This window comes from Pinus tabuliformis, chromosome Q, assembly GCF_031772625.1.
Source record: "Pinus tabuliformis cultivar Carrire ecotype Pingquan chromosome Q, CPIR1, whole genome shotgun sequence".
Taxonomy (NCBI): Eukaryota; Viridiplantae; Streptophyta; class Pinopsida; order Pinales; family Pinaceae; genus Pinus; species Pinus tabuliformis.
In genome coordinates, this window is record NC_142296.1 from 411,023,176 (window position 1) to 411,050,136 (window position 26,961).

A 26,961-nucleotide genomic window follows, 5' to 3' on the forward strand; every position below is an offset into this window, starting at 1 on the left:
AAATTCGTCCTCCAGGTAGCTCGTACTTTTTAGGATGAGAGAGGAAGATGTGAGTTGTTTTTTGTGATCAAATTCTCTCCAACTTTTCCTGTATATATATATCCATCAATGAGGGTGTGTGACACATTTGTTGGGCATGTGAGCCTACATTACAAAACTGGCTGACCTTTGCACATATAATTTATTAAGAATAATAAATTCAAAATATAAGTTCTGCTCATCGGATTAAGACTATTTTTATATGGATTTTACACCTCTCAGAAAGAGGAATCCAACAAAAATATTAGCCTCTTAATCTGAGCATCAGAACATGGAGTTTGGACCTAGTTGTCCAAATTTAACACTCCCTCTCAACTAGGGAGAACTCCATCTATTAGTGCAATTAACATCGTGAGTCATCCCGCCGAAACTTGCTTTGCTGGCTTCTTTATTTCAGAACAGAAGTGGGTCAATCACAAAGACATCATTCCCCGACTGACATAATCAGTCCAGAGGTCCCAGACCTCACAAATCTTGATCCCAGATCAAGTGGTTGGACCATGCCATCCTAGATAGAGAGTACGGCAATCTCTGATGCGTCCATCAGTCTTTGCTAATAGTCTCTAGCTTTTCCACACCTCATTGGCCAAATGAGAGGTACTTCCCATGAGCCCTGAACTCAATGGGTAGGATGCATACGGGGCACAGATTAAATGAGTGGCGAACCAGCTCAATAATCACAAGGGTGGGGCAGAAGCATTATGAGTGCTTATAGCTCCGAGAAGCTATCCCCAAAGCCCCCCAGAGCTCCCAGAGCTCATTGTCCAACAGGACCCACATCATAGGGTCTTTCCACGACACCAAGACTCTCACGGAAGGTTAGGAACTTGACCTTCCCCAGGGGCTTAGTGAGAATATCCGCGACCTGCTCATCAGTTCCTATATGATCGAGCCTTACGGCGCCTCGCTGTACCATATCCCGGATAAAGTGGTACCTGATATCAATATGCTTGGATCGGTCGTGGAACACAGGATTCTCAGTCATACGAATCCCACTCTGATTATCACAGAGTATTACAGTGGTATCTAGCACATGTTGGAACAGCTCACTAAAGAGCTTCCTCAACCAAACTGCTTCACAACAGGCCATACTAGCAGCAATGTATTCGGCCTCCGCGGTGCTCAAAGCCACCGACTTCTGCTTCCTGCTCATCCATGAGATCGAAGCAGAACCAAGATTGAAACAGCATCCAGATGTGCTCTTACGATCCACCACACTGCCAGCCCAATCGGCATCAGTATATCCCCGGAGTATCACACTCCCGGCAGTGTATCTCAGCCCATGGTTTATCGTGCCCCGAAGATATCTCAAAAGATTCTTGGCACCAACCCAGTGAAAATGATGAGGCTCAACCATCTGTTGACTCAAAGTATTCACTGCAAAACATATGTCTGGACGGGTGTTCACTAAGAACATCAAAGCTCCTATGAGTTGACGATACTCAGTAGGATTGGCCAAGATAGGCTCTGCAGCGCTGCCACTCAACTTCTTAAAGTTGAGTTCCATTGGTGTCGACACGGACTTACAGTCCACCATCCCAAATCTTTCCAGAAGCTTCACAATATACTTTCCTTGAGAAAGGAAAATCTCTCCAGGTCTCTGCCAGACCTCTAGGCCTAGGAAATAGTGCATCAGTCCTAGGTCTTTCATCTCGAACTCAGCAGCAAGCTCCCTCTTACATTGATGAATGAGAGGGTCATCACCTGTCAGGAAGAGGTCGTCCACATACAGCACTAGAATGAGAGGCTTTCCTTCCTCAACCTTAAAGTAAAGGTTTGGATCAGCATTGCTTCGAGTGAAGCCCAGCTTCATCAAGTAACTATCCATCCTCTCATACCAAGCTCTGGGTGCTTGCTTTAACCCATAGAGGGCTTTCTTCAACCTGCAGACATAAGTGTCTCGATCTTGAACTTCAAATCCCAGAGGTTGTTCTACATACACCTCTTCCTTTATTGCACCATGCAGAAAAGCAGTCTTGACATCCATCTGATGAAGACTCCATCCTTGCGTAGCAGCAAGGGCTATGATGGATCGGATGGTGGTATATCGAGCCACAGGTGCAAATATATCGTCATAGTCAATTCCTTCCTTTTGAGAGAAGCCACGGGCAACAAATCTTGCCTTAAACTTTTCAGCACTCCCATCAGATCCATGTTTAATCTTGTAGAGCCATTTAGCGGTGACAACATATTTGTCCTTCGGTCTCGGGACCACATCCCAGACATCATTCTTCATAATAGCCTCATATTCTTCATGCATAGCATCCTTCCAGACTTGATGCTTGATGGCTTCTTCAAAAGATCCAGGTTCAGATTGTATAATAGTACTCATGGCAGCTAGATACCCTTGGTATCTACACGGCTTCTTGCTTTCTCGGAATGTTCCCCTTGGGGCAGCATGACCCTCAACATCTTCGAGGGTGTCCCTGAGCCATGATGGCCTCTTTCCTAGAGAAGGGGAAGGATCAATAGGGTCCATTGGCTCTTCAACATCAAGCATAGTCTCATCCTGGGGTTCTTCCAGATTTCCAGGTCTTTCTTCATGGTTTTCTTCAAATCTAGGAAGATCTACTACTTTCTTCAGGGAAGCATCTTCGTCAAAAGTGACATCATGGCTTATCTCTACTTCCCTTTGACCAGGTACATAGACTCTATATGCCTTAGAAGTCTCACTGTAGCCCACAAACATTCCTTTCTTCCCAGTAGCGTCCAGCTTACTTCTCTTTTCTTTCGGCACATGAAAATAGACAGGACATCCAAAAATTCTAAAATGTGAGACATCAGGTTTCTTACCAGAGAAAACCTCTTCGGGAGTTTTGGAGTCCAAAGCGGAATGAGGGCATCAGTTTTGAATGTACACAGCAGTATTTGCAGCTTCTCCCCACAGAAACTTTGGAAGACCCTGGTCACATAGCATGGCACGGGCAGCTTCCACAATAGTCCTATTCTTGCGTTCAGCAACACCATTCTGCTCAGGAGTATATGCAGTGGTAGTCTCCCTCTTAATGTCAGCTTCTCTGCAAAAGTCTTTGAACTCATTTGACTCATATTCAGTGCCATTGTCAGTCCTCAAAATCTTGATCTTCTTTCCGGTCATATTTTCCACCAAGGCTTTGAAGGTACGGAACCACATGAAAGCCTCATCCTTCTTCTTCAAGAAGAATATCCAGGTTTTGCGAGAGAAGTCATCAGTAAATGTCATATAGTAAGAACATCCCCCCAGGGATGTTACAGGCAACATACCGGAAAGATCAGAATGGACCAGTTGCAATATCTCAGATGTCTTTGTGACACTTGAGGGGAAAGGTCCCCTTGTATGTTTTCCTTCAGCACAGCCCTTACATACACCTTTATGATTATTTCCAAAATCGGGCATCCCTGTCACCACCTTCCTTGCTTCGGGAAGAGCCTTGTAATGAAGGTGTCCAAATCTTCGGTGCCATAGTTCGGTTTGACGGATAGTATCACAAGTCATAGCTCCCAACGGACTCCCTCCAACCTGGTAGAGTGTACCAACTCTAAAACCAATTGAGATAGCTTCCTTGAAGCTCTTCTTCCACATGAGTACCTTTCCATCAGAGAAAGTTACATTGAATCCTTTGTCTTCCATGGCAGATACAGACACAAGGTTCTTCTTCAATTTGGGTACATAGAGTACATCTTGTAGATGGAGGACTTGTCCTTGAGACAAGTGGAGGGTCACAGTCCCGGTCCCTTTCACAGGATAAGTGGCATTATCCCCAAGGGTAATTTCTAGATTAGTATCCCTTTCAACCATGTCAGAAAGTGCTTCCTTGAATCCGGTGATGTGTCTTGAGGCACCACTATCGATTAGCCAGACATCCATAGTGTCGGGCAGAGATGCAGCTGAGAGAGCAGATATTAGAATATACTCATTTCTTTTATCAACAACATTAGACTCCTCATACCTGGTATTTCTGGTCCTTTTAGAAGGTGGATGGTTTCCTTCAAAGTGAGCCTTCCTCTTTCCTTTGGATTTGTCATTTCTTTGATTCCCATTCCTTCGGTTGTTGTTGTTGTCGTCACTATCGGGAGAATTCTTCTGGAAGGGGCATTCTCTAGCATAGTGTCCAGTCCTATGGCAGGTGAAACATTTACCCTTCTTCTTTTGAGTCTTAGTCCTTCCTTTGTCCTTGGAACAACCAGAGTTCTTCTTTCGGGAATGAGCAACATAGGCAGCATTTCTTTCATTATCAAATTCCTTCATCCTTGTTTCTTCTTGCATACATCTAGACAGAAGCTCATCAAAGTTAGGGATGGTATTATTGTTGAGAATGGTAGTTGTGAATACTTGCCATTCATATGGAAGTCCTCCAAGTGCGGTGAGAACCATCTCACGATCAGCTATTGTCTCCCCAATAGCTAGCAGATTGTTCCTGGTTTCGGTCAACTTCATAAAGAAAGTTTGAATAGTCTCGTCTCGGCCCTTCTTCATATTCTTCAACTTGTTCTTGAGGAATAGCACTTGGTTCACATTGTTTACTCGGAACATAAGTATCAGTTTGTCATACATCTCCTTGGATGTGCCTAGTTCAGATATGTAGGCAACCAGACTCTTATTTATGGATTCCCTGATCAGCAGTTTTGCTCTGATTTCTCCCTTCTTATACTTGTGTTTAACAGCAGCAGAGGCATTTGATGGAGGTTCTTGAATCTTCCCTGTCACATGATCTAGGAGATCATGATCTTCTAATTTGAGATCTAATAACATCTTCCAGGCATGGAAGTCATCACTTCCAGTCAGCTTGTCATTCTCCCTGAATTCAAGCTTAGAGGAATCCATTTCCTTCGATGATGATTGCTATAGATAGAGTTTGTCTTCACCTCAGCTCTGATACCATGTAAAGTTTTGTAGATGTTCTATGCTAAGAGCAATTTCACTTTTCTCACAGCAATCATACAAGAAGATAAGCAAAATGCAGATAGAACATATAAGCAGATCTTACAGAAGACAAATCAGAAACAAGAAAAATGTATGTGTTTGTTTCGGCGGTCAACAGGATGCTTCACCAGCAAAGTCTCCTTTGGTCAGCCAGCCCAGCATGTGTCACAACAACCCTCCAACCAGTAGATGAGTCAACCCAAGTCAGTTCTACAAAAGTCAACGTTGTCCTGAAAAGTCAACGCAGGGGCAGCAAGCTAAAAGTTAACGCAGCAGCAAAACGGTCAACCCTTTGACCTCGATTTTTGTGCCAAGTAGTATGGCCTTCAAAAATCGAACCTCCCACAAGTTTTCAGCTTGTTTGGACCAAGCGTTGACCAAAGTCAACGCTGGTCAAACTTCTGCGAAACCCTAGCAGCAGAAAAATCCTCTTCGTCCTTCCCACGTGTGGCTGAAATTCGTCCTCCAGGTAGCTCGTACTTTTTAGGATGAGAGAGGAAGATGTGAGTTGTTTTTTGTGATCAAATTCTCTCCAACATTTCCTGTATATATATATCCATCAATGAGGGTGTGTGACACATCTGTTGGGCATGTGAGCCTACATTACAAAACTGGCTGACCTTTGCACATATAATTTATTAAGAATAATAAATTCAAAATATAAGTTCTGCTCATCGGATTAAGACTATTTTTATATGGATTTTACACCTCTCAGAAAGAGGAATCCAACAAAAATATTAGCCTCTTAATCTGAGCATCAGAACATGGAGTTTGGACCTAGTTGTCCAAATTTAACAAGTTGTAGTGCAGATGCAACATTTGAGAGGGAGTTGTAGTACATATGCAGCAGTGGCAGTGGCAGTGTCATGGGCAACAGTACAGTAGCAACAACAAAACAGTGTTGGTGGAAGCAGTGGCGCAGAAAGGAGGTGCTTCAGAAACAGAGCAGCATGCAGGTGGACATTGTTGTTAGAGCACTTTCCTCGCTAAGAGGGAGTGTTAGTTTTTGGTAGCATCGGAAGTTCTCTAGCCTTGAAAATTGGTGGAGAGGCTAAGGCACATGAGTTCTAAAGAACCCAAAAACCATTTGGTGAAATTCCACCCGGATTGTATTTTATTAAAATAGTTAATATTTTTAATGGAGTTCCTAAGTCTAAACTTAGGGAAGTTAAAATATTAATGGGTATTAATCAAAATATGGGTGAGAATGATCTAGAAGGCAAATCAAGTCATGTTTTAATCTTAGCTATTGATTAGAGACTTAATCTCGGCCGTTGAAGACTGAACATGAAAAGTATAAAATGGAGGCTTGGGGTTCATTTAGAAACACATAAAGAGAGAGAGAATTGACCTGGAGTTCGATTTCTGGGGCTAGGAAGCTCAGAAATTCAAACTAAATGATCATTCAATAGCAGAGGGGCAGTGAGAATCTGGGAGGACTTTCCAGAGAATACTGAGAGAGAGGCAGAGAGATCTTGCAGAGAGGCAGCGCAGAAGCCGGGAGAGCTGACGCTGGGCCAGTTTGGGCCCACGCAGAGCAAGAATGGCGAGCGCAAAGCAGAAAAGCTGCTTGCCATGTAGAATCCAGAATTGCCAAGATAGCTGACACAGAGGGCAGAGAAGCTGATACAGGGCCAACATAGAAATAGCCGGGGTTAGCCAATCTTCTGTCGAATCAACCAAAATTCTGCTAGGTGAAGTGAGGTAAAACTCACTCAGATTTTCCACCAGTATTTTCTCTGTAAAGGAATGCTAGATGAGCATCCTAGATTTGTATTCAGATATTTCTCCTACATAATAATAAACCCACAGAGCTGTTGCATCGGTTTTCCCGCATTGGGTTTTTCCGAGGATTATTATGTACAAAAATAAGTGTGTCCTATGTATTTTATTCTTTGCTCTGTTTTCTATTTCATGAGATCAAATATTTAATTAGTGTAGGCTGCAGAAGTAATTTGCTTCAGTATTCAGAAGAATAACTTGATGAATGTAATTTAAAAATCAAGTAGGTGAAGTAGATTCAGATTTGTTGCGGTAGGGGTTCCTTTGAGTCTAGGAATTTTTACACTTAAAAGTTTCATTGTAGCCCACAAACGTTCCTTTCTTCCCAGATGCATCTAGTTTATTTCTTTTCTCTTTTGACACATGAAAATATACGAGATAACCAAAAATTCTAAAATGAGAAACATTAGGTTTCTTAGATATCATTTTTGGGATTCAACTGCGTTAAGTAAGTCATTCAAAGTATGACCATTTCCATGAGAGGTAGTCGTAAAGTGACTAATTTCTCATGATTTTTGAATAGTTCACTTAGCACTCATTGCATCGGGTGATGCTCACAGGGGTGAAGAAGTGGGATTGAAACTAGTGAAATGTGGAGAACGAATCACATAGCATCAATCATCACTTCCGGGGCTTGCACCCGGTAACCAGGACTTCCCAGGAGGTTACCCATCCCAGAACTCCTCTGGCTCAAGCGCGCTTAACTGTGGAGTTTTTTCCCCACAATCAAGCCCACTTAGCTTGCTACCCCATTTGCAAAACCTTAGCAAGTATTGTGCCTCATGAACCATTCAGGTAGAGATCCCTTGACTCTTTTTGAATTTAAGTATGGGGGATTTACGCAGTGCATTATATTAGATATCATTTTTGGGATTCAACTGCGTTAAGTAAGTCATATTAGGTTTCTTACCGGTGAAAACTTCTTTGGGTGTCTTGAAATCCAAAGTTTGATGTGGGCATCGATTTTGGACATACACAACAATGTTGGCAACTTCTCCCCATAGGAACTTTGGTAGACCTTGGTCATGAAGCATGGCACGAGTGGCTTCTATGATATGATTCTTCCTTTCGGCAACACCATTTTGTTCAGGAGTATATGCGGTAGTGGTCTCCCTCTTAATGCCAACTTCTCTACAATAGTCTTTGAATTCATTTGACTCATATTCGGTACCATTATTGGTCCTCAATATTTTGATCTTCTTCCCTGTTTGATTCTCAACCAAGGCTTTGAAAGAGCGGAACCATTTGAATACTTCATCCTTCTTCTTTAAGAAATAGATCCATGTTTTGCGAGAGAAGTCATCCACAAAAATAGCATAGTACAAATATCCACCCAAAGATGTCACAGGCAACATACCTGATAGATCAGAATGGACCAATTGAAGAATATCGATGGTTTGAGTTTCACTTGAGGGGAATGGTCCCCTTGTATGTTTTCCAGCTTCACATCCCTGACAAACACCTTCATGATTTAAGTTGAATTCGGGCATACCTGTGACCATCTTTCTTACATGAGGTAAGGTTTTGAAATGAAGGTGAGCAAATCTTTGGTGCCATAATTCAGATTGAAGAGAAGTATCACAAGTCATTGCTCCCAACGGACTTCCTCCAACCTGATAAAGACCTTCAACCCTGAATCCAAGAGTGAATGCATCTCTTGGGTTCCTTTTCCAAACATGAACCTTCCCATCAATAAATGTCACCTTAAAACCTTTATCTTCCATCGCAGAAATAGAAACCAAGTTCTTTTTCAGATCAGGTACATATAGCACTTCTTGTAAGTGGAGGGTTTGATCATGATTTAAGTGAAGAGTAACAATTCCAATTCCTTTCGTGCAATAAGTGGCATTATCCCCAAGTATAATCTCCATATTCGTCTTCTTTTCAACCAAGTTTGAGAGGGCTTCCTTGTACCCAGTGAAGTGCCTTGAGGCACCACTATCAATCAACCAATGGTCCAATGTATCCGAAGGAGAGGTGGTGGAGAGGGCAAAAATAAGATAAAATTCTTTTTGCTTTACAACATTAACTTCTTCATACCAAGAGTTTCTCGACTTCTTGGGAGGACGACCATTTCCATTTCGAGCAGCGGGAGCATTCCTCTTTCCTTTGTTGTTGAACCTGATGTTCCTTTGATTTCCATTGCCCTTGAAGTTGTTGTTATTGTTGTCATCATCTCTTGGAGTATCCTTCTTGTGAGGACACTCTCTAGCAAAGTGGCCAAACCTGTTACAATTGAAGCACCTTCCTTTTCTTTGTTCTTTGAATCCCGACTTGAACCCTTGACCTTGATTCCTTGGACCAACATTGTTCCTCCTATTACAATGAGTGGAGAAGGCGGTAGGATTGTTTCCATTTGAGGGTTTGTCTCTTTCCATCATCCTTATTTCTTCTTGAGTGCGTCTGGCCAATAATTCATCAAATCCCGGAATCCTGTCAATGTTGAGGATGGTAGTGTTGAACACATCCCATTGTTTTGTAAGGCCTCCAAGTGCAATAAGAGTAAGCTCCCTGTCACCAATGACTTCTCCAATAGATAGGAGATCATTCTTGATCTCGGTAATCCCCATGAAGTAGGATTGGATGGATTCTCCTCTATCCATTTTGATGTCTTTTAACTTATTCTTGAGAAAGATAACTTGATTCACATTATTTACTTTGAACATACCAACCGGCTTTTCATACACCTCTTTAGATGTTTCCAAATCAGAAATATAGGCAACCAAAGGCTTATGAATAGAATCAACAATAATTTTCTTAGCTTTAACCTCACCTTTCTTGTACTTTGTTTGTGCAGCTGCGACTGTATTTGTAGGAGGCTCTGCTATTCTTCCTTTGACATAGTCTATGGCATCATTTTCTTCCAATGTCAAATCTAGAGTCATCTTCCATGCATGATAATCGAATTTGTCCTTGAGTTTGTCCTCAGATTTGAAGAAAGATGTAGTCGTCATTGGGACTAGTTCCAAGTCCTTATCCAACAATTTCTCTTAGTGATTGTTTGCTTCACTCTTGCTTGGGCTTTGTCTTCACCTGAGCTCTAATACCATGTTAATTTTAGATAACAATGGTATGTCTATGTTCTATGCTTAAGCACAATTTACTTCAATGTTCCTTTAGCAGCCCAATGAAAATTTCCAGTTATATCTAGTAGCAATCACATTAACTTAAACACATTGACAGTAAATGCAGATAGAACATATAAACATGTGCAGAAGACAAGCCAAGACAAGATGACACAAGATGTGGCGAATGCCAGGGACAAACCTCAATGTTGAGAAACCCTTTGATAAAATCTTCTTATTATTCTTCTATAGTTCAGCAGAGAGAGAGAGTGTACAAATATCAGAATTACATGCCCAAAACAGTCCTACCAAATCAGCAGCCAACAGCAATCAATGCAGCCCTAACCAGAAAGTCAATGGTGGTCAAAGCTGCACCAAAGTGCCCTCCAAGCAGCGCAGTCAATAGCAGAAGAATTTTGCCTGCCAAGGGAGTCAAAGTCAACCCAAAAACAGCTCAGTTAACCCAGTCAAACCCTACTGCGATTTCTGTGAACAAATCTGAAAGTCAATGCTGAAGTCAACTCAGTCAAACTGTGCCCAAACACCTCGAAAATTGTGCCAATCAATGCGGCCTCCAGAAATCAGAATTCTGCCCACAAAAACGAAGTCAATGCATGGTCAAACAGTCCAAGTCAATGCTGCCCTAATCTCTGAAATTTTCGTCCTCCAAAACCAGTCCAAAAATTCGTCCTCTTCCACACGTGCGAAGTAGAGAAGCCTCCAAGGTGTACGAACCAATCAATAGAGGGGAGAGAGAGAGATATGTGATGAGATGATGATGTCCAAATGAGAGAAAGGTCACTTCTATTTATACACTTCGTTGAGGGTGAGGAGACACATCCATTGGGCTTCATGAGCCTACAATTCACTGAAGCTGACCTTGACAATTTCTCCATGAGAGAATAAATTCAAAATGTCAAAATGAGATGATCTTTATATCAAAATTGTACCTCTCGAAAAGAGGAATCCAATGCAATAATCATCTCCATCATATGAACTGTCCTAAGGTGGAAGTTGGCCCTAGTTGCCAATTTTAATAGGCTCTCACCTTGTCAATCCCCTCACAAGGCCTGCTAGATTTTGTAGCAACAAGGACCATATGTTTGTACTGATGTGCATGGGAAGCAAGGTTTGGACTCTACAACAAACTTGATCCTCATATATTTGAATCATAGAGGACCACAGGTCTTGTTGGAGTCACGATTGCCGTTACACCAAAACCCACAAGTGTTAGTAAACATACACATCGCTAGATTTAAGCACATGCCATGAAACACACGAGGAGCATTGACCTTCTACACCGCCATTAACGAGAGCCAACAATCTCGCCCCCCCCCCCAACGCGAGCCCAGTGTGTTTCGAACTTGAGACCTCTAGCTCTGATACCACTTGTTGGAGTCACGATTGCTGTTACACCAAAACCCGCAAGTGTTAGTAAATAGACACATCGCTAGATTTAAGCCAGTGAAACAGGAATCGGGAAAAACTCGGCAAAATCGCGAGTTTCAATCGGATCGGCGGCTAAACGATCCGTTCCAAAACGTTCCGAGTCAACTCGCGTTGACCGATTTTGAATCGTGGTCAACGCGAGTTTGACTCGCGATTCTGAAAAAAATCGCCGGTTCTGCGTTTTTTTGGCGAGTCCCGCCAGTTTTATTTTTTCTCGGGTTTCGGAATGGCGGGTAAATCGGGTTTCGGATTTCACAGTATTTCGGGTTTCGGATTTCACAGTATTTCGCGTTTCACAGTTTGCGCTATCGACGTCAAATATTCAGTCTTTCGGGTTTCACAGTTTGCTATCGACGCGAGGATTCAATCTTCGACGCAGAGATTCAGTCTTCGACGCCGAGGATTCAGTGTTTCGGGTTTGCTATCGACGCGAGGATTCAGTATTTCGGGTTTGCTATCGACGCAGAGATTCAGTCTTCGACGCCGCCGGAGATTACGTGAGTTACGCAGAGATTCGACGGATTGCTGAACGGTGAACCTGCGTGAGCCCGAGCCGCCTTCAGCCTTGAATCCGGATTCCGAGGTAACTTGCGTGAGCCCGAGCCGTTGCATTCCTGTACCAACATATATAGTTACCAAACTGTGTTGCAGCGTTGCTGCATTCCGTCATTGAGATTGATCACAGTAGTTGAGGGCCGAGGCATCGTTGTCTGAGTTGGCATGCGATCCCCAGGCCATTTTATTCTTTCCCCACAGCCATATCCTTTGCCAGCTTGGAGACGCAAACAAGACTTAGTATTTGAAATGCCACTCCAAAATAAACTTTCGACATTATCTGTAGAATAAGGATCAAATAAAAGACGTGCAATGGATTTAGGAACTTGAAATTCAGAACTTATCACGACCATTCTTCTTCAGATTAAGAAATCCAAGACATGGTTATTAATTTATTATATATGATAAGGGTAGCACGGTGCACCATTACAAAAACCAACTCTTTCAAAATTGAAATGTCGGTCAACAAGAGAATCATACAGGAGTATGATACTTGTGTGCACCAAAAGCAGGGCAGTCCCTACCCTTTAAATGTCAACATACACCATACATAATTTACACTAATGTGGCCTTGACTAAATAGTTCAATCCTTAGTCATATCATATCGTTGTCATAATCAGAAGAGCTATATGTAAAAGTTTACAACCACTAGCTGCCTTCAAATCCACATTACAGCATCCATTACTGACCGAGAATTGGGCCATGTTGTCTTGTTCTGACACATATAGAAACAATTTATCTTCCCAAAAATCAACGCCACTAGTATTGAATAGAAGGCCATTGAAATTTGAAAGTTTGAAGTCATCAATGATCAGTATATCTGTTGTCTTCAGAACCAATATTTGATCCTAAATTTCCTGACAGGTAATCTGTGATAGACTTAGATATTGGGCAAAGGAAACTTTTAGAAGCTGAGACAAAATGCCCTCCACTAAACACATTGTTGAACTGACCCACAAGCGAGAGGCATTTGTCATGTAACATATAAGTAGCATTCTGGATTGAAAAACTGTGCTTCTTTTTAGAGTGCACACGCACAAAAGTTGTCAAATCAGATGGTAGCCAAGGGTATTGTACAAAAGGCTTGCCCCCTGCTGCCATGGTCCAAACTTTCTGGTGAGGTTAGTCCTCACAAGACCCATGAAGAAGATGGATAATAGCAAATTGCTGCATTTTTCAGCCTTGCTAGTTTGTTTCAACTTTCTGCAGAATGCCTGTAAGTTGTAACTTCTGGATTTGGTCTCATGTCAGTGTGCAGTTGCACTAATCATGGTTGAAATAATACTAATCCAGCAATTATGCACTAACATGGCTTCAGTTTTAATAAAGGCTGAGACATAGTTCCTGCTGTATTTCTTACTGCAGAGCTGCCATACAGGTCTAGCTGAGGCCAAACTTTCATGGAACACACATATACAGTGGAAGGAGATATTCCTACAGATTGGAGTACAGTACTAGCCCTGTCATCTTGTGTTATGATTTGTTGAAAACTTGAAACTGAAAGAGATATTCCAACTTTACAGACTGGCTAGGCTATATTATTATGCCCTTGCAGAGTGTATATGATTATGGAAAACGTTTTTGAATCAGAAGTGAATTAATATGTAAGTTTTTGGCACATGTTTTAATATTTTAAGTTTTTGGATGATTTTTAAATTTGATTTTTTGTTGTCTTTCACAGGAGCCACAAATTAAATAGAAGCCGGACTCCAAATCTTAACAGAAGCCACAAATTAAACACAAGTTCAAAGCAACAACAATGCCGAGAGAGCGGGACTTTGCTTGGGCTTATTGTGACAAGATTCCTGGAAAAGCCTTGATCCTTTGTAAATTTTGCAAAAAGGAATGCAGTGGAGGCATTTATAGATTCAAGTTCCACCTTGCAAAAATACCTGGCCATGATATAGGTATTTGCACCAAGGTTGACGAGAATGTCCAATACCAAGCAGCCTTGGCCCTTGAAATGTTAGAGCAGCATAATGCCAAGAAAGCAAAGCAAACTGCTGAAATAGGAAATGTTGGAGTTGATAATTTTTCTGTCACTAGCCCCATGTCACCTCAATCTGTTGAATCCTCAATGCCGTTCCCAAGTTTTCCACACATGCCTCCAATGCCAAGTCAAACTCAAAGCCATGCCAGTCCTTCAACTCCTTCCTTGAACACTGGAGGTGGAAACATAAATGCCTTTTTTGCTCCCCGCACAAAACCCGGTTCCCAACCTACCTTGGATGGCACTGGTTGGAAAAAAAATATCCATAGTCAGGCAAGGAAGGCCATTGCTAACTTTTGGTACTATTCTGACATACCTTTCCACTGTGCCAGAAGTCCTTATTGGCAAGCTATGGTTGATGCAATTGCTAATGCAGGTCCAGGGTTCAAAGCCCCTACATCAGAGAGCCTTAGGACAGATATGTTGTTAGAGAGTGTTGAAGATGTCATGCTTGTGCTAGCTGAGTTTCGTTCATCATGGGTAGAAACAGGCTGCACCATCATGAGTGATGGATGGACAGATCAGAGGAATAGAACTTTAATAAATTTCCTTGTATCTTGTCCCGCAGGCACAATGTTTCTCAAGTCAGTGGATGCTTCAGATAAGGTTAAGACTGCCCAACTTATCTGTGAAATGATGGAGGAAGTCGTTCAAGAAGTGGGAGAAGAAAATGTTGTACAAATTGTCACCGATAATGCAGCGAATTATATGGCTGCTGGTAGACTTTTTGAGATGAGGCACCCCACTATTTTTTGGACCTCTTGTGCTGCCCATTGCATAGATTTAATGCTTGAGGACATTGGTAAGCTTCATTGGATACATGAGGTTGTGGAGAAGGCAAAATCCATAACCAAATACCTATACAACCACACTATTGTCCTAAACACTATGAGAATATACACTGAAGGTAAAGAAATTGTTCGACCTGCAGTGACTAGATTTGCAACAAATTTCATATCTTTGCAATCTGTGGTTGAGCAAAAGATAAATCTGAAGAGGATGTTCTTGGGACCTGAGTGGATGGGATCTAAACATTCCAAGACCCCTGAAGGCATCGAAATTGCTGCACTTGTGTTTAATGATGGCTTCTGGAAAGATGCTGAAGAGATTATTGCTGTGACGGAGTCCCTTGTTAGAGTTCTCAGGTACTTTTAGTCTTTTAACTTTTTCATTTTTTAAATTTCATTTCAAGCTTCTTTTTATTTACAATGTTTCATATTTCTTTAAATTTGAATGCTTGAACTTTCAGGATGGTTGATGGTGACAAACCCGCTATGGGTTACATTTATGAGGCGATGGATCTCGCAAAGGAGGCCATCAAAAGAAGATATGGGGATGATGAGACAAAGTATATGCCTCTTTGGGACATTATAGATGCACGTTGGGATAGGCAATTGCATTCCCCCTTACATGCTGCTGGGTACTTCTTAAACCCACAATATTTTTATGATAAGAGCAAATTTAATGAGGATGGGGAGGTTGGCAGAGGACTTATGACATGCTTGGAAAGGTGCTTCCCTGATCCAAAACAACAAAGTCGTGTCTTTTCCCAACTACAAGATTATAGGACACCATCTAAATTGTTTGCCTATACCAGTGCTATAAGACAAAGGTCAAAGATGTTGCCAGGTACCCAGCTTGAAGGCTTCATCAATTCATTAAATTTGTTTAAACTTTATTTTGTATGTTAAATGTTTTATTAAATTTTCTTTTCTTTTTAAGTTTTTACTATTTACTAATTTGGTACTTCTAGTCTTCTACTCACAAACCCTTACCACTTGCTAGGTCTTTGGTGGCAAAACTTTGGTAGTGATACGCCAGATTTGAAGAGATTTGCCATTCGAATCTTAAACCAAGCATGCAGCGCTTCAGGTTGTGAACGCAACTGGAGCATGTTTGAGAAAATACATTCTAAGAAGCGCAACCGATTGACACAAAAGCGCTTGAATGACCTTGTATTTGTCCATTACAATCTACGACTTCGCAACAAACAAATACAAGGTGAGATTCGAGAGCTTGAATTTGAAGGTTTCATAATCTAGTTCGTACTTTAAAAGTTTAAAGTTCAAACTTCAAAGTGAAATTTTAATTCACATTTCAATGTCTCATGATAATGACAGGTATTGATCATTCACCAATTGACCTTGAAGAGTTAGATTTGCAAGCTACAAATGCGGCAGAATGGGTTCAATTAGATGAGCCTCCTCTTTTCAGCCTTCATGACTTGGAGAACTTTGACAGTCAAGCAAGTGAAGGAGTGGGAGGAATTGCTTCTAGTTCTCACTCTTAAGAGTCTTAGACTCTTAGTTGCTGATTTTTTTCTGATTAGTATGCAGTTTTTAACTTTTTTGTAAACTTTTAGAAGCATATGCTTCTAAGGACTCAAGACTCAGTGCTTTGGATCATGTGTGAATTTCAGACATATATGTTCTTAAAGTATTATTATTTACAGCTATATATATGTGTCTTGATGATTTGAATTTTGGCATAGGTAAAAGGTGAATTTGTCAAGTGATTTGACATCATCATTGAAGAATCTAAGGGCTTTTTCGCTGCTGCTATACCTGCGGTTGTAACTGCTATAAAAGTGACCTTTCAGATTTGGTTTTTGTAGAATAAGTTGTCTGAGAGGGATGAAACTTATCTAGGTTGTTTGGTATCTTTTTCTCCTTGGATTGCCTAGAAGGTTGGGTTGTTGGAAACTGAAATAATGTACTTTTCAGCTGTTTTTTATATTTATTTCATAGCATCTCCAAGGCTGGAAATTCACAGGGTTAGGATACGGGAAATTTCTATTGAAAGAGGTGAAATTTCTGTTTTTCATTAAAATCAAATGACCTTTGACCAGAGTGCAGAAATTTCTAAACACAGCAGTCCTTTGGCTCCTCCACTTGCTGCCTCAGCTTCTCTTCACTGTGGCTCTGATAGCATGTGAGATTTTCACTGTGGACTCATAACATATATGAGATACTTTTTTTTCCACAGAAAAAAACGAACTTTTTTTTATAAGAAATAAAAAAAGTTACATGCAGATGAGTTAACATTCTGTAATGACCGCCTAATAACTAGGCCAACCCCTCTAAAGAGAGACAACAGCGCACCTACAGCGTGCAGCAAGTTAGAACAGACTAAAACACTCGGCCTAGACAGCCGAACCAAAAGCAGAGAGATATTAACAAGTTTGATCTGGGTTCTGCTGGGCCTCCTTTCAAGAGGAAAACGACCCACACATGCAAAAACCAGCATCGTAGCCACCCAGCTCAACAAAAAGGAGCAGAAATGTATCTGAAAACAGTATATAAACCCGAGTTTTTCTATGACTAACAGTTCAAGAAACAGTAATAGAAAAAACAAACTATCGTCTGAAAACAAAAGGATGGAATTATGGGTATGGAGGGAGGTCCGACACACGGATCTGATCCTGTATCTGTTCAGCTATTCTCCACGAGCCCATATCTTGTTGTAAACCTGCCTTAGAAAGCCCATCTGCGACTTCATTGAATTCCCTGTATATGTGTTCAATGAAAAAAACATTAAACCTCTGTTTTAAGATTTGTATTTCTTCTAAAAGAGGCAGCAGCATATAATTTTGACATCTGTACTTCCCAGTAACCCAGTTTATAACATTCAATGAGTCTCCATAAATCTGAATGGTGAGGATGTTCTTTTGTATAAGCCAGCACAGCAGAAGCTTTAGAGCCGAGAGCTCGGCAAAATTATTTGTGCCCGTTCCAATGCCAACCGAGGCCTTAAGAGAGTGAGAGTTATTGAGATGAATGCAGATCCCGGCACCCACGATGTTGTTTTGAGCAGCCCCATCGAAAAAAGCCCAAGGGACCCCTTCCCGTATACATGGGGCTGACCTCTGTTTTTGATTTTTTTCCTCCTCATCCAGTGGGATGCTGTCAAAAATGGCAATGCTCTGAATGGCCACCGCAGTCTCGGGTGATAGCTTCTCGCTGAATATGCTGCGATTTCTTGCAATCCAAATACCCCAGCATATGATGGGGGGTAAATTCCTCAGATTCCTCCCCTGAAAGTTGTTCCACCAGTATTCCCAACATGCCATTAGATCGACCCCTTCCCATTTTAGCTTTGTATTCAGAAGCTTTTCCGCCTCTAGCCAAGTCTGTTTGGTGAAAGGGCAAAACAGAAAGAGGTGGTTGATGGTTTCTTCATCCGCACAACACAGAGGGCATCTGCCAGGTCCCTGTTTAAACCGGCCCTGAAGAACATCCCAGGATGGAATTTTGTGATTTAATGCACACCAGAAGAAGATACGAGCTTTTTTTGGGCACTTTAGCTTTAACAGGGACTTTGACCACCAAGCAGGAAGGGTCCACCCTTTGTTTTTCACCAGAAAAGAATAGCCTGCCTTTGGGGAGTAAAGCCCAGAATCGGCATGTGCCCACACCAGACTATCTGGCCTATCCAATATTCTGACATTTGATCTTTTCAGCTCCTGAATATAACGCTGCCAATCATCACCCCAAAAAGCGTTTAGGCCAATATCCTCTCCAGCCTTCCAGGCTTGGCCCCAAATAGAAGTCTGCTCCAAATTTGCTATCTGGTTTAATCTAGTTATGCCTAAGCCTTCCAAATGAGCAACCAATTCCGGATGTAGGGCAAAATCTTCATTGCAACCCACCCATGGGTCTCTGCCAATCCTCAAGCACTCTCCATTCCCAACCCTCCATGCCAGTCCTCGCTCAATTATCTTGAAAGCCTCCGTGGTGGCTTTCCAGATGACCGAACAATTCCTCCCTTTCTTATTGGGCTTCCTTATCCAATCTTCAATCGGAGTGGGATCAATATATTTCCTAGTAACCACCTTCGTCCAAAGGTTCTCTGTAGTAATGATACGCCATCCTGCTTTTGCAGCTAAGGCCTGACTAAAATCCACAAGGTTTTTTAACATATATGAGATACTTATTTATTCATGATATTTTATTATTTTGGACATCTATTGATATTATGCATTGTTTGGACATACCTTTACCCAATATTAATGAAAAATGGTTTTTTAAATTCAATATATGTGTATATTTTTATTTAATGAATTTGCCGATTTTTTCCCGATTTTTTCCCGATCCGATTAAAACTTTCGCTCTTTTGCCTCGCCGATTTATTGCCGATTCCGTGTCTGGTAACATTGATTTAAGCACATGCCACGAAACACACAGGGAGCGTTGACCTTCTACACCGCCATTAACGGGAGCCAACAGGTCTAATAATCATATTTAGGTGGTGTAGCTTGGATGAGATGCCTTGTAACTAGCTCTATAAACATTGTTGCTCAAGGAGCGCTTGATGCATGTCAAAACAAGTCCACACAAATTGGACCCCTGAGTTCATGAAGGACATTGTGATCTCTATCTATTCCCATGGGAAGTAGAAATTAAGTTAGAGAACACACTCTTCGATGTGATGAAGACCACATCTTTGGATTTCCGTAGGTTGACTGTCAACCATTGGAAGTCACAAATGTTGGCCAAGGCATAAATCTCTTTGTGTAGGCCCTCTAATGAGGAAGCCAATATGTTCAAGTCATCAACAAAAAATGGAGTAAAGAGATCAACACATGGTGAAAAAGGCAACTGTCTGCATCCTAGATATGCATGTGGAGGAAGGATTCCAACTGAGAGTTTGTGAATGAGGGCATCCCTGTTTGACTCTTATAGTTCTGTAGACAAAGTCAAAGAGGCTATGTGCTGTTTAGAGGTGGCCAAGAACGAACTTGTAGAGTTGCATGATGGCAGCTGGGAGGGTGTTTGAAATACCAATGTCAAAAGCTTCTCTGAAACAAAGATTCTCTTAGTACCATGACAAAAGCTTTCTGAAAGTATACGAAACAGTGGAAGAGTTTCAAAGAGTCATACTAAGCTTATTGGATAACAGCCCTGAATATGAAGATGTGGTCAGTCTGTGGTGCTCTGGGCCAAAACCTGCATGTCGTTTGGGCCTGAGGTGCCTACTCTCGAGTGCATCCGAAAGCTGTAAATGCAAAACTGTAACATATAGTTTTGAGAATGTATGCTGAAGCAAGATAGTTCAATAATTGTTCAGAACAGAGCTGGCCTACAGATAGAGAAATTCAAATTGTAAGGATTAAGAGTATGGTAGAATGTTCTGAAACATTCTATTCAGCATAAAGTATAATGGTAGTTTCAATTCAACATGAGGTTAATTCGGTCGTTCCCATGGGAATGTGGTCTAGTGGCAAGCTGTTAGGTGATTGGGCTCGTATTCACAAAGAGACCTGGGGTCAGATTCCCCTCAGTGGGTGTGGATGAGGCAGCTGCAAGCACTGGGTAACTAATAAGATGACAGCTTAGTCAGAGAGGTTCTATCAAAATAATTTCTCAAAAAACAAAAAACGATAACAGGGAAATTAACTTTTGACCTATTCTAGGTTGCAGTGTTTCTTCTCTAACTTTTAAAAATGAGAATTGTTTGAAGAGTAATGACAAATGTATATAATACATAAATTCAACACATGTGAAAGGTTTGTACTTAATAAGCTTTACAGGTTTATCATTCACACACCATACATACAGAGGAACACTTGTGATCTCTCAGATGAAATTAAGTGGAAAGCTTTGAAACAGTGTGGACATATCTTTTCTGATGAAATACTGAGGATTTGTTTAGAAATTGTTGTGAAGTTACTCAAGAAATTTTGCTCATTAAATGCATCAATATACAGCTCAAGAATAGGGATTAATGGTTAGACTTACTTGCCCAGTGAAGACTACCAGCATGCGTTGTTCTAGCTCCAAGACTAATTGAGAACTTACTGAAACAGTTTCTATATTGAGCCGTAATGGTTTGCCAGGTAAGCTAGTTGTACATTTGATGCCAGGATAAAGACCCCCAATCTGATCTTGCCAACCTCCACCTGTGCCCATCAACTGCTCTAAGACCAAAACAAGCCTTGCAACATTTTCATTACTCTCATCTCCACCTATTACATGTTGCAGTCCCTTTATAACAGCAGCTGCCAAGATACTTGATGTCCCCAATCCGCTACCACGTGGAACCTTAGCCCATGTGCTTATTTCAAGGCCTGTTGATGACATGATTTTGTCAGATGGATTGACGATGCCAGTCACAGTGAGTGCAGCTTTGACCAAGCGAAATTGATCATCCTCATGAAATGGAGGAGCAATGGACCTGAAATCCTGAATATGCACCTGATTTCCTGCATCGTCACGTATTAAAATTCCCTCTATTGATCTCACAACTATGTCTGCCCCTACTGGAAGAGTTCCCTCCAAATGTATTGCCATATTCAAAACACACCCACTTCTCTCAAGGCTCCATGGTGGAGTATCACTCCAGCCACCGACAAAATCCACGCGAACTGGTAATTCAACATGTGCTCTTTTTGGCTGGAGTGGTTGACTATTAGCAATGTGATGATGTTCATATCCATCACATATTTGTGTAGCTACACCATTAAGACACTTTGATGCCTGATCTGGTCATGGTAAAAAAAATGGCATGATTATAGAAAGCCTCTTAAGCTGAGTACTATTGGTGATGCATGGAATGATGGAACTATTAAAAAGTTAAACTCCCTTGCTTATAGAAACACAAACATTGTTAATGACAGAAGGGAGGATGGGTTATTTAAAAAGAAAAGGAAGCAGACAATTCTAAATTATCCTTCCAGTATAAGAATATAACTGAAACTCATTTGAGATCCCAGTTCTGCAGATAGGAATTTATGAAATGCAACAAAGTAAAATGTTGTCCTGACTCCCATGGAGACAAGTCGAACTTCAACAACCAATATAGTGATGTATCATTCTAAATGACAAATCGAAATGTACCTTCAAGATCCTGTCTTACGGCTGCAGCAGTTTCAGCAGCTACTGCTGCCCATACACTTTCCTCCATTACATTTGCACTTCGTTCTTGCTTGCAAGCTCTATGGAGGTCAACCTGGGCTTGATATGCTCTGCTCTTTGGTAAATTCAGTAAACTCAAATTACTAGTCTGAGGATTGGGACACAAAGAAAGATAGCTTTTGCAAATATCAATTCCATTCTTCTCTCCCTCGAGAATCTCCGCACAAAGTCTAGACAAATTGCGACCAAGCAACCCATAGCTAATGCAAGCTTTAGCAATCCCAGCTGCAAGCTTTGACCGATGATTACTAGATTCTGCACAAAGCCGTCGATAATCTATACTACGGTGCATTTCTTCTAAGCTGACCCTCTGAGAATTTTCCCATAAATGTAACATGTCTTCATTCTGATCCAAGTTAAATCCCATGAGCCACATAGCTAGTTTGAGGCCTTCAGCCTGTGGCACAACAGGGAAAAGCTTTGCATTCCATAAATACCTCTGCTTTTGTTCGTGATTCCATAAATTACTTTCTCGAATACCCAGTTTGGAGAAAACTTTTTCCCATGGTTTCCCACAAAAAGTGCCACCCCTGTAAATTGAAGATTTTGGATTATCCTCAATGCCACAACAAAGAATAACCCTTCCTGTATCACCCACCAAAGGAACTTCCCAAAGACAGTGACGATCAGGGAGTACGAGGAAAGGACCATTTTCATTATATACTCTTCTTTCCTGATCTATATGAACTCCTACAACCACACATCTGGAACCTATCTGCACTCCACTGGAGAGGATTGAATCATAAATGAGTGAGTCATCCCCAACCGATACTCCACTTGCTATCTCACTTGAGAGGATAGCAGCTGATGTTGCCAAGTCACAGACTGTAGATGCTGGTATTGAACTCAAATGTCTGCGCCCTACACGAGCTCCATTACCCTCACCCAAATGGTCCAAAATTTCACTAGAAGTACCAAAATGCAGAAACAATAAATCATCTGCATTACAGGGCAAAATAAGCAATTTAGGAATAACTGCAGAAACTTGGAAAGTGAAAAATGCTTAATAATCGTGCCCACTGCAAGTAAAAGCATTGAATGTAAATAATACATCTTATTGCATCTTTTATTTTCATACAAAACATTTAGAGTGGCCTCCTCCAGGAACTAGGTTTCCATTAAGATATTCCAATTGATAACTGTATAATCATAATGCAATCAATGCAGTTTACTAAAAATGTTTGTAAAAAGTAAAAAAGAATCATGCATATTCTAACTTCAGAATAAACACAGCAGAAGAAAGAGATTGATAACTTTATAAACGTTTATAAGGTCTGAACGTTTATTGTGAATTTCAGCAAACCTATTGAAGGAAGTGTACAATATATTATGGCCTGAAGACAGGCTAGTTAGCTTCCTGGATCCAAACAACGTGAAAAAAAATGTGTATTCGAACTGTCCAAGAAATCCACTTTTGTTTTAGTTTCCAGAAATCATTTGATAATTATCCTTGCTAGTTAAAAAAAATAATGTGTATTCTAACTGTTCAAGAAATCCACTTTCATTTTAGGTTCCAGAAATCATTTGATAATTATCCTTGCTAATTTTACCAGCTTTTATGAATGATATCCTCCTATTGTCTGAGATTGGTGGATTCCTCTTCTATCTTTTCTGTGCATGCAATCTAAAAAAAATGATCTGGATTCTTTCACCATATTCAAGTATGTCTCCATGTTCTATAGACTATTATATGCATTTTGGTTTGGTAATGTTACCCACCAAAAAGTTGGTAACCCATATGAGAAAAATTTCTCCTCCTTGGACAGCTAGCCAGCCAGCGGCCCTATTGATCAGCACTTGACATGATGCCATGGACCCTCCATATATATGATCCAATCATATTTATTTCTTCCATTTGGCACTCCTTGAAGGAAGGCGAGTCATCCATCAATAGGTACTTTTACCATTTTGTAATCATGTGTTTTTGCTTATTGTTTTGGTGCATACTAATAATATGAATCAAGGGGTGATCTGGATGATTGACCGGTCTTCACTATATTCTTCTTCCCTCACTTCACTTGGATGGCTAGTCTTTGATCCTAGTCCAGTGGGACCTCCTTTGATGCCTTAGGGTTATAGGAGGGCACTGCTAGGGAGGCTCTGATTGAAGTAGCGTGCCCATGATATTCCATACTAGCCATTTTCCATCTTTCCATCTATTCCTATCCATTTTCAGGCTGGTGGTCATTGGTCATGGGGATTGGCACATTATCATCCTCATCCTTGGGTTTGGGCCATAAAATATTGCCCTAGAGGTTCATGCAACTAAAAGAAAGATAAAAGCAAAGAAAGCCACAATGAAATAAAAAGATAAAATGCAAAAGATCGCTGGGACAAAAGTTAGTGTGTGGGCAAAAGCCTAGCATGAGCTCTATCCCCCTCATTAGCCATCACTCAGTTCCTAGAGCACATGATGTTCCATTCAACAAAAGGAACCCTTGTATTGTCCCAACCCTAATGAGCAATAAACTGCCTCGTCTTAATAGATGCTAAATCTGTCAAATGCAAGCTTGGGCTCTTGAGCTATGCATCCATATCAAAGCTCCATCACAAAGAAGTAAAACACATGAAAGAGGTGGAAAAAGTAGGCTGAGGAAAAGGGTAACTCATGCCTCCATAATTTTAACCTCCTTACATCTATACAGCCAGGATGTTGGACCACCATTTGTTGGTCACTTGGCTATGGCACCATGCCCTAAAGTCATGCCCACTCCATTACCACCATCTGCACATGCACCTATGGATTGATGGGTTAACTTTGGACTTTTCACTTTCCCTTGAGGGTTATCCATTTAGCCATCCCTAACATAAGAGAGGGAACACCTATATGGGACTTGGTCTAGTTAGATCAGTGTTGATAATATTGTTCTTGACAAAATATTGATGAGGGTCCTAAAAACATCTTTGCAGCAATATAGGTGAAAATATCAGCAAATTCTCGAAAAATATCGACAAGCATAAAAAATGCATAATATATTCATTTTTAATGGATTTGAGACTTCTGCGATAAGCATTTTGTGTGGTTATATATTCGTTTTTTTCATGTTTTTAAACATATAAAGCAACAACGATATTTAGCTGATATTTTTAAAACCGAAAATATCATTTGCCTGAAAATCACACGATATTCACAATATTTCATGAAAGATCGCTAATATTATCAACACTAAGTTAGATATTTGAAGGTGAACTTTGTGTGAAGTGTTCACTGTGCCCCTAACAAAAAGTATGGTCCACTATGATGCATCCATGGTTTTAGTTACCTAATGATTGTTGATTTACACTTGATCTTGAGGAGGTTTTTTCAAGTGGTCCACATCACAACAGTAGAGGCTTCTAGAGGTGATTGCCCCACCTCCTCAATAGAGTAGCATAGGCTGTGCTATCTAGTGCAAAGAGAGAGTTGACTTTGATGGTGCAACATTGCCTACCTAGAATAGAGCGTTGGGCTACTTGAGGACTTCACACAATGTTGGACAACCCAAGGGACCCCCAGATGTTGAAACACCGAGCCCATGATGCTTAGTGTTGGAGATATTGATGATGTGCCTAGTGAACCCAAGATGCCCCTAGGCTGACCTTGACACTATTTGATGTGCATCACTTGATCTAGAGCTTAGATGATGATGGTCATCCTTGAGATGACAAGGGAGGGTTTGTACATCACCTTGGAGCCCCAACGCTTGAGATATTTGGTGCCACGTCACTCCTTTTCCTCTTGTGAGGGTGACATAGGGCACTTTTGGGCATGACATGTTGGCATGGAGAGTTTTGATGGCTTGCACATGATCCTTGAGGCACTTCTTGGAGTATGGAGCAATCAGCCCTTGTCTCACATTTTAAGGGCTTATTGAGCTCACTTGGAGCATGTTTTCCCACACAGATGGGCTTTTATGGCATACTTGTCTTGTTTTTGAGTTATGAAATTGGCTTGTAACCTCTTTCTTGTGAAACACTCAAAAGTGAACTTGTTAATAGGGCTTTTAGTTATTTTATTTGTAAAGTGAGTGGGAGAAGGCTCATATAAATAGAGCCTCCCCCTCACCTCAATTTTCATCATCACACATGTGAATTCAACCTCTCTAAAAAGTGTGAACTAGCTTCCTAATTCGCTACTTGGGTATAATGTGATCTTTTATGGATGTGACTTGCTATTGGATATGATTTTTGCTTGGAGACACTATTTTGGGATTGAAAGAAATGCCATTATGGAATAATTTGTAAGTTCATTGTTGATTATCAAGTATGGGATCAAGTATGCTCAAGGTGATGGTGTCAGGTTGGTTGGCTATTCTGATGCAGACTGGGCAGGTGACATAGTGGTTCGGAAAAGCACTTCAATGTGCTGCTTCAACATGGGATTAGGAGTTGTTTCTTAGTACAATAGGAAGTAGAATTCCATGGCACTGAGTTCTGTAAAGGCAGAGTACATCGCAGCGAGTGTGTCTACGTGCGAGGCTATATGGCCGCGGAAACTGCTAGTAGCCTTGTTTGGTCAGAGGGTTGAGACAACAATGATACACTACAATAATTAAAGTTGCATCAGGTTGTCAGAGAATCTGGTGTTTCACAACAAGTCCAAGCATATAGACATCAAATACCACTTCATTAGGGACTATGTGGAGCATAGGATTGTCCAACTACAGTATATACCTACAGATGAGTAGGTAGTAGATATACTAACGAAGGCTTTGGGGAAGGCAAGATTCATCTTCTTCAGAGACAAGTTGGGTGTTATGTAGAACACCTTCCTCGCTAAGAGGGAGTGTTAGTTTGTGTAGCTTGGACAGGTGTTCTAGTCTTAGATTGTGTTTATGAGGCTAAGGAACACATTTTCTCCAATACCCAGAAAAGGTTAAGCAGTTAATTAATTTTCCTAAGTTTAACTTAGGAAAATAGCTTAATTAATTAGAATCAGTGTTGATAATATCGCCGAGATATCGGCGATATTCGTAAATATCGCGATATTTTCGGCCAGACGAAATATCGTCGACCAAATATCGCGATATTTTCCAGTTTTTAAAATCGCGCGAGATTTACGATATTTCGGCGATATATTTGAAAATATCGCGCGACGACCTTAAATATCGCGGGTGACCCTGAAAACAATACGCGCGGGCTATATAAATCGATTTTTGGTCTTTTTGAAGTCATTTTGGTTTTTTCTGAGCGCTGGAAGGTTGTTGCCAAGGAGGGTTTGAAGCCAATATTTGCCAATACAGGTACGTATTTTTAAGAAATCTGACTTGCACCATGAAAGAGTA

At 41.0% G+C, this 26,961-nt stretch overlaps 2 protein-coding genes across 3 annotated transcripts in view; one reads left to right on the forward strand and one right to left on the reverse strand.

The window, feature by feature from the left end:
• The window catches only part of FKGP (L-fucokinase/GDP-L-fucose pyrophosphorylase), a 231,433-nt gene that overhangs the window by 31,752 nt on the left and 172,720 nt on the right, over positions 1-26,961 (reverse strand). For both annotated transcript variants that reach the window (XM_089384560.1, XM_089384561.1), the window contains exons 5-6: positions 21,620-22,636; positions 20,522-21,264 (exon numbers count right to left, since the gene is read on the reverse strand). In XM_089384560.1, coding sequence (XP_089240686.1) covers positions 20,522-21,264; positions 21,620-22,636 — 1,760 coding nt within the window. The remainder of the gene's footprint in view (positions 1-20,521; positions 21,265-21,619; positions 22,637-26,961) is intronic.
• On the forward strand, positions 13,419-15,941 carry LOC149219932 (uncharacterized). Its single transcript, XM_089382694.1, has 2 exons — positions 13,419-14,929; positions 15,034-15,941. Exons 1-2 carry the CDS (start codon positions 13,554-13,556, stop codon positions 15,473-15,475), a joined length of 1,818 nt encoding a protein of 605 aa, XP_089238820.1. The 5' UTR covers positions 13,419-13,553; the 3' UTR covers positions 15,476-15,941.

What these genes read in the sequence shown, in the direction of transcription:
- LOC149219932 (XM_089382694.1), top strand. Translation starts at nt 13,554, where the DNA reads ATGCCGAGAGAGCGGGACTTTGCTTGGGCTTATTGTGACAAGATTCCT. An exon ending in TCCCTTGTTAGAGTTCTCAG is followed by an intron (nt 14,930 to 15,033) that starts GTACTTTTAGTC and finishes TTGAACTTTCAG; the next exon opens with GATGGTTGATGGTGACAAAC.